The sequence below is a fragment of the Cololabis saira genome, chromosome 11, assembly GCF_033807715.1.
Source record: "Cololabis saira isolate AMF1-May2022 chromosome 11, fColSai1.1, whole genome shotgun sequence".
Taxonomy (NCBI): domain Eukaryota; kingdom Metazoa; phylum Chordata; class Actinopteri; order Beloniformes; family Belonidae; genus Cololabis; species Cololabis saira.
The window spans coordinates 24700578-24709076 of NC_084597.1; the positions used below are offsets into that span (position 1 = coordinate 24700578).

Sequence of the window (8499 nt, forward strand, 5' to 3'; positions counted from 1 at the left end):
TTACTCTCAACTCCAACTTCTATGAGCTGGAATAGATTCAACTGTTTAGTTAAAAATCACTTATTTGAACCATTACCAAATCATTTTGATCACTTTTCTTGACAATATTGAATTATCTTTCTGCTCTGCAGCAAATAGGAACTACTTGAAAGTATTGCATGGTCATAAAATAGTTATATGGCTGTAATATTGTAATCCTGACCTTATGCGTCACATGAACGCACATCCCAGGTCACCTCGTTTACATTTTTTTTCCTACGGACTCATTACTCCGGCACTTTAGAACCAACTTGTAAATTTTTTCCTTTAATATTATTTGCTCTTTTGTATTGCACCAATCACCACAACACATTCCTTGTGTGTGTTAAACTACTTGGCAATAAACGTCTTTCTGATTCTGATTACGGTATGTTAAGAGTAAATGGCATGTTCCCTTGCTTTATTTTGTAATTATGTGTAAATACATCACAAGCTGTGTTGTTTTCACCATTCTCAACACCCTTTCAGCTTTGATGACTTAAGGTTTAGATTTTCTCTAATTCACAATGAGGACTTCATGAGTCACATCTTTGCACAGACACATCTTCATTTCTGACCTGCCAAGACATGAACTACCATCCTAGCGTCATCTGCAAAGATTGCACAGGTCATGAAGAAGGTGCTGTAATTATTGCATAATTCATATAGTTAGTTTTCCTGTCAGACCAGATTTACAGTGACATTCTTTCTCCGCTGTTTGTGCATGTGCAGTACACTTGAAGCTATTGGAGGAAAAATCAATATGAGTTGTTTTTAACACAGTAATTCACAATAGTTGATTATGACTGGAGTCTGTTGAGAAGCCCCAAATACATGACAGGAGTTAGATTATTTTTTTTTACATTTAAAAAACTTTGTAAACTCTGAGGTTATTTTGGGTTTAATACATTTAAGGATACATTTTTTTTACACCAAAGAAACTGAAACTAGGATGGAAAAATGGCTCATTACACACACATATACTGTCCGGTTGCAGCTCAACTCAGCGTGATCATTCAGGGTCAGATAACAGTGCTCACTCCTGCTCTCCCTTGCTCATCTTATTTTGCACGTGCACGACTTTTGTTGCTGCATGAAAAACGCAAAAACTCACACACACAGACTCCCATTTTGTAGGCTTATTAAGCCATGTCAGTATTTATCATGAATGCCAAAAAGCAAGTCCATCCTGCCATTTGGTTCATGCATGCACACTGATCCTCTACTCAGCTGTCCAGCTGTCTTGTCTCACACACATACACACACACACAGACATAGCCTCTTCCCTCATTATGTCTATTTTGCAGTCTGTTTCGCTACATCGTCCCCTTCAGATGTATCAGTGTGCATCTGACAAAGGATTTGAGGGCTTATTCGGTTCATGCAGCCTGTTTTCTTTTTACTTTATAGAGGAAGTCAAAAGCTATGTAAAAACCATGGAATCTTAGAGGTGTTAAATCAGATTTGAATTACAGTGGGAGGACGACGGCAAGAGGAATTAAGGGCGGGGGTGGATTCAGACTGAACAGAGCTGGAGAGGAAAAAGGAAAATAAAAGCAAAGCCAAATCAATTTTCTCCTTTTCTGTTTCATTTCCAATGAAATGGCACAAGCTGGTATTGTCAGCTCTTCAGCTTGTTCTCCTCAATTTGAAGGCTTGGACTTTGGTTGCTGCATTTACTCAAGTTTTTAAGCATGCTTGAAAGACACCATTGTTTCAACAGCTTGCACTGCATGGTACAGAGTTTATATTGGTAATACCTTATTGTACAAATACATTCAACTACACAAAGAAACAGGAGTGCAGTTTAAAAAAGGCCGAATGTGGTCAATCACGTTTTCCTGCCAGGACATAATAATAACAATTAGAAAGCCAAAATTCAAATGCCTTATTTGCATTTATCGCCTGATGTTTTTGTTTTGTTTTCATGAGTAGAGCAATGAATCAAAAGCCTCTCCAGTTCATCAAAATTCCAGATACCTTAGCTTCAGTCAACAAGTTCAAAACACAAAAGTTGAAAACATACTTAGATAGTTGGTTCATGTGGTCATGCAACAAAAAATAAAAAATATATATTTAAAACGTCCATTTCCCTGAATCCAGGTAGTGCATGATCTTAAGTGTTTTAAATGTAGCTCCAGTTTGTATAAGTGCGATGGTGTTATTGATATTAAGTTCTTTGTAGAGAAAAGTTTTGGAATCTAGCGTAAAGTTTCTAACTTGTAACTAATCACTGAAAGAAAATTGGATTTATAGTTATTTTAACAAAGTGCTATGCTGCAAATCCTACATGTTACATTCGGTTCTGATACAGGTTCAGGCTGGAGCACCATTCTGACAGCTCTTCACTGTCTTTTGGCATTATGTTTGCCAATTTTTTTCTCTTCTGTTTTGTCAAAAATGAAGACAGGCTGAATCTTTGTGTTTGCTTCAGCACACAATATTTATGTATGAAAACATACTCAAGAAGATTCAGCACATTTCCTCCAGAATAAAAACATCATCATAGAGTTTATAATCTTTGCTGAAATGGACTTGATTTTCTACAAGCAGTGAATCAAAAATGTTGCTGCACTGCTTGTTGCACTTCCCGATACTCAAGTGTTTAAAAGTGTTTGAGGTTATAACTATCACAGAATATTGACTATCAATATCCTTCAGTGTTTGATGTAAACTGTAAGCTAGATCCTTTTTGGATGCCAAAAGAAAGGATTTGTTCAACAAGAATAATTATGAGCCAAACCAGATCTTCAAACAAACTCGGTTTCTTGGATCTTTTAATTCACTTGGATTAGAAATTATTTTGACGATTGATGATTTTGAAAAAAAATTAATTCTGGCATTAACCAGGGTCAAGTTGGAAGAGTATAAATCTGTCATTAATGTGGTCTAATACTGAGCAGTCCTACATGAGTTAACTTGTAACCAGCACAACTGTCATTCACTCTTCATAGCCCCATATATTTTTAATAACTTTGCCAAAAATGATAAAAACACAGTAAATGGTTGGGCTGACTTTATTTAAATAAACAAATGAGACAAACTCAGCTGTAAAGTTATAACAGAGTTGATAGAGGGGTGGAGGTAGAACTTAAATGCCCTCTGGCAAACACATTTGAATTGACCGAGGCATCTGCTGCTTCCTTTTCTCACTGTAGGAGATATAGGAGAGCAGGAAGCAGGAGTTCCCAAAAACAGTGATTTTTTTAACTAAACAAAAAGCGTTGCTTAGCAGGGTGGCAAAAACCCAGAACATGAATCAACAAAAAAACCTGACATGGAAACTGTATATGTTGGAATTTTCTTAATGTTAAAATGCACAAAAATGAGAAGTTGCAACAAGTCTTGTATACATGCGGGCTTCATTGCAGTGCCACATAAATGATCACAACAGATTAATCCTGTAGTGGCTGAAAGCAGCAGTGGTAAAATATTTCCAAAGATTTGCTTGACAAAGATTTACTCTATATAGTCTTTAAAGTTCATCTTAAGATCACATAGTTCAAAGAAAGAATCTGGTAGTGAACCAGCTTGACCCCTCAGTGGTTTGGACAGTGCAGGCTTAATTCTGTTGCATGACAAACCAACACATCCAAATAATAATAATACCAGATCACAAGCTTAGCATCAGATTCCTGCTCTAAACACCCAACCCAATGCCCAACCTGCGGTTTAGCGAACCCATCTTTTAATCCAAATGTTAAAGCTGTTATGCAATTAGAAACAGACACAAACCAAAACATAAAAATCACACACACACACACACACACACACTTGTGTAGCGCATAAAGAAAGATGAAAAGCACTTCAATTATAAATTATAATACACTTTTCACAGCAAGTTCTAATTTGGTATATTTTATGGATAAAAATAGTAAATAATTGAATATGTTTACTCCATTACGTCGCCATATTTTGTCTTCTCAGGTCCTTTTGATCCCTTTGGTTGAGGTGCTGAAAGAGAAATGTAAAAGAAAGGAAAACTTAGATCATAAAACTCTAAAGAATCTTAATTTAACCTCTCAGAATGGATGTGTACAGAGACTGAAAAGGCCAGGAAAACAAATATAATTACTTCACATCTGCATTACCTATTTAAACCTGGTCATTATTTTTTATTAAAAAACAAACTCATTTTTTAGAGGAAAACAAAATATTCTAACCTGCTGGTGGCGATCTGTCTGGGACTTTGCCTGTCTCTAGCAACAACCAAAGATCTGTGCATTTCTGCGTTTCCCAGCGAGTCACTGCATAGCTGGCCACTGATGATGCCACTGTGAGGGGACAGGGGTCAAATGAGGTAAGCAGAGGCTGCAGAGAGGATCTAATGTAACAAATCCCTTGATTCATTTAAAGCAGCACAATGTAACTTTCAGCTTTTGTTGAGTTTGGCGGCTCCTTTGGACAAAAGCGGTAGTGCTTTCCCAGTAGTGTGGAAGGGTTCCTACCATCCACCTCCAAGTTACATAGTGCCAGTGAAGGCGATACAGACCCCTCAGACCATGACAGAGGTGTCATTAAACCTGTTGTAAGTTGATGTACCATCACAATGACTCTGGAAATATTATATTAAGGTGGAAAAGTTGCATTGTGCTGCTTTAAGTGGGTTTTAATAATGTACTTTTTTACCTATTGAAATTAGTAGATTCCACTGGAGAGGGTAAGGCAGCTTCATCTGTAGAGCCTTCTGAATGCCAAAAAGCCCTGCAGCCCCTGTAACAACAGAACAGGAGGCAATTCAACCTTACATCTTGCAGTAAAGGAGATTTTAAAATCTACATTTGTGTTCACAAAACTGCTCCCAGGTGTTACGCTATAAAGTTTTTTTTTAGTAGATCATCATTGTTGCTGATGCTCTTCCATTAAAGTACAGCGGTCAATATTCATAGGGATCAAAAAGACACTTACATTTAATGGCAGAATTTTAAACAATATCTGCTTTTGTCTTAGTACAACTGCGATGAAATGTCTTGATCCACTTCAAATGCTGACTACTGTTTAATACAGAGCAACTGCCAAAAACAATTAAACAAATAGTTTGCTGTGGTAAAAATTAAAAAAAAAAAAATGTTAACTAAAAGGTTAACAATGGGCTGTGTATTAAAAACCAGGTATATACAGATGGCAGCAAATTAAAAGAACAAGCACAAAATGTCAGAATTCTGATACAGATGCATCTCCATGTGCCTGTCATTGAATTGTGTGTTGAGGTTAAAAACATAGTTTTTCCAAAAAAATAGTATGTTGCTTGTTATTTGACTATGTTATGTTCAGTTAAACTAACACAGTTCACATTCCCAAGTTCAAAACTATGGAGTGAACACGCAGGACCTGGACAACGGGACATTTGATCCTGCATGAGAACCCTCAGACGTGGTCAGAAATGTTTCATGACAGTAAAAAGACAATATATTACAGCAACGTTTTTAGTAATATGCACTCAGACCAACTTCAGTGATTTAATACAGGGAATAATCATATCATGCTCACATCTACATCCTGAGCTCTCAGCTCTGAATACATCATTGTGATCAAGGAATTCATACGTTGTAGCCTTATTATAACGTACTGCTAATTGTAACTGTTGACTGTGGGACCATGAACAAGTTAGAAATGGTTTGTTAGTGGGTTTCTATTAGTCTTGTTTCATGTTTACAGGTTTTTATGGACACTGCTATGAATTAGCTATGAAAGTTGATGTGTAACATTTAGTGACCAGATTGGATAGGATCAGGAATGAGAACATCAGAGGGACAGCACATGTTAGAGGCTTTGGAGATAAAGGCCCAATCCCAATACTCCCCCTACTTTCTTTCACTAGCCCTACTTTCTATCACTAGGGCACTTGAAATCTTCCCAGGGCCCTGTCCCAATACACCCACTACTCCTACTTTCAGCACAGCCCCTAAAATCAGGAAGCTGAGAGCCAAAAGCTGTTTTAATTTCAGCTGTAGCGCTGTTAATATGCCACTTTATTAAGTTTTAATATTTTTTCAGGCGTAAAAGTAACCGTTAAGATCCCCAACCTGGGCTCAGTTTATCCAAATAACGCCTGTTAAGAAATTTGACCCGATGTTTTCAGAGATGAGAAGAGCCGCCGGCTCGGAGCAGCAGCAGCCCGAGTACAGACGTGATCGCGCTGCGCCGTCGTCCCGGGGAGAAACCTGCATCTCTGTGGAGAATTACTGCTGGCTGAAATAAATCATTTAGGAAGATAGATGTTGGTTTAATAGATGAAATCTAACAGTTGTAGCTACGCCTGATAAGAAATTTGCTCCGAAAATTTCGAGATTTCTGCCTGCCTGCCGGCTCCGGAGCTGATTTATGGGTCCGCATTAAATCGACGCAGACCCTACGGCGTAGGGTACGGCGTACGGTACGGCGTAGGGTACGGCGTAGGTTAAGTAACCTACGCCGTAGGCTCTGCGTTGGTGTAACGCGGAACCATAAATCAGCCTTTATTCTGGCGAGGTTTGAAAAAGACTTCGCAACAACGGGCAAGGGAGTGATTATATACATTCACTGAGTGAATATTATTAAAGTAAAATATATATTTCTCGCTAGAAATGTAATCAAAACGCATTTTTATGCAGAAACTCAAAATATAGATTTTATTCACTAAAAAAATAAGAAATGTCCGCCATGTTTTTTTTTTGATTCAGTCCGCAAATGACGACGAAAAGCATTCTGGGAAATTTTTCTGTCCCTAGATCAATCTAGAGTGCATCCGAAAACACTTGATCCGTACAGCCAGATTCATAGCCACTACACTACTTTTCTACACTCCTCCTAGGTGGAAAGAGGAATTGGGACACCACTACCCTCACGGGAACGCGCACAATTTAGGGTAGGGATGAAAAGTAGGGGTAGTGATAGTACTGGGAGTCTGGGACAGGGCCAAAGTCAGGGAGGCCAGACTGAGATGGTTCAGGCACGTCCAGAGGAGAGATAGTGAATATATTGGACTGCCAGGCAGGAGGCCCAGAGGAAGACCAACGAGGAGGTTTATAGATGTAGTGAAAGACATGACGGTAGTTGGGGTAAGAGAAGAGGATGCAGAAGACAGGCTCAGATGGAGGCAACTGATTCGCTGTGGCGACCCCTGAAGGGAAAAGCTCTCTTTTAAAATGTTACATAAGTTTTACCCTGCTAATCTTTATCTTCTTAAATTCAAAAGAGATATTTGTGTTGACTGTTCGTTGTGTGAAATGTCCCCTGAAACACTGGTACACCTGTTTTGGCAATGTCCCTACACTAACAAATTCTGGAAAGATGTATCCCGATTTATTATAGATAAAATTGACTCTGACTTCACTCTGTATTGGAAAAACTTATTGTTTGGTTTCATCAGTAATGAAAGAAACAAATCTAAAGAATCTTTTGTAATCAATTTAATAATTATTCTTGCAAAGTTTCATATTCATAAATCCAAATTCAGTCATTCAAACCCCTTTTTTTTAATTTTTGAGAATGAAACCAAACAATACTTGAGTTCCATCTCTGACTCAAATAACAAAAAAGATGTCAAAACTGTTAATTTATGCTCTCTATTTAATGTGTTTGTTTAAAAATCCCCCTGGCTCCTGTGTCGTTGTACTTTTATGTATTAATGACTGTTTTGTATGTCTGTCTGTTTTTGTTTTTTGTAATATGAGAACTATTCAATAAAGCTTGTAAAAAAAAAAAGGGAAAAGCTGGAAGAAAAAGAAGAAGAAGATTTGTAATAGTATCAGCGAGCACAGTGTTAACCATATACGATGGATAGCTTTTTAAATAAAGTCGTTAACGACGATAGTGTTTGTGTTGTTGCAACTTTTATTACAGAAAAGTGTCAATAACACACATTTATTGGTGGACTACAAACCTTACCCAGTATAAAGGTCCCAGTCCCCTTCATGAAGGCATGAGACTGACAGGCAGCATAGGTCTGTAGCCCCTGAGAGACCAGAGAAAGTGGACATTAGTCAGAGTAAATGTCCTCCACAGATCAGCATAACATGGAGAAGAAACACAATCTCACCGGGTGTTTCGCCGCTAAATCGTCGTCTACTTTCGTCAGACCGATATTAACCATGTTGTCCTTTAAAGCGTCAGATGAAGCGTTTTCAGAGAAGTCACTCAAGTCTTGTTTACATACATAACTGTACTGTTATGAAACTTCCGCGTGGAAGACCAACGACTGCAGAGGAGGTGGGGAAAACCACCTGTACAAAACACTAGCGACACCTACAGGACAAACGGCGGTACTGCGACAAATAGCCAACTTGAAATCAGGCTGGAAATAATAGAGATTGGTTCAGGGGAAACAACAAAGTTATTGTGAAACAGATATACGTATCATATTAGAAAATACAAAGAAATATTATACAGATCTTATGACAATAAAAATAATAATAATAATAATAATAATCTCAGAGTCTCAGAGTAATCAATCACTGTGCAATAATAATAATAATAATAATAACCACAATCATATGCTGT

At 37.8% G+C, this 8499-nt stretch overlaps 1 protein-coding gene across 1 annotated transcript; it reads right to left on the reverse strand.

The window, feature by feature from the left end:
• Positions 1-3014: 3014 nt before the first annotated feature.
• tmem141 (transmembrane protein 141) lies at positions 3015-8192 on the reverse strand. The gene is made up of 5 exons (XM_061734119.1): positions 8039-8192; positions 7888-7954; positions 4648-4731; positions 4182-4292; positions 3015-3972 (listed from the first exon to the last, which is right to left on the reverse strand). Exons 1-5 carry the CDS (start codon positions 8090-8092, stop codon positions 3911-3913), a joined length of 378 nt encoding a protein of 125 aa, XP_061590103.1. The 5' UTR covers positions 8093-8192; the 3' UTR covers positions 3015-3910.
• Between the last annotated feature and the right edge of the window lie 307 nt (positions 8193-8499).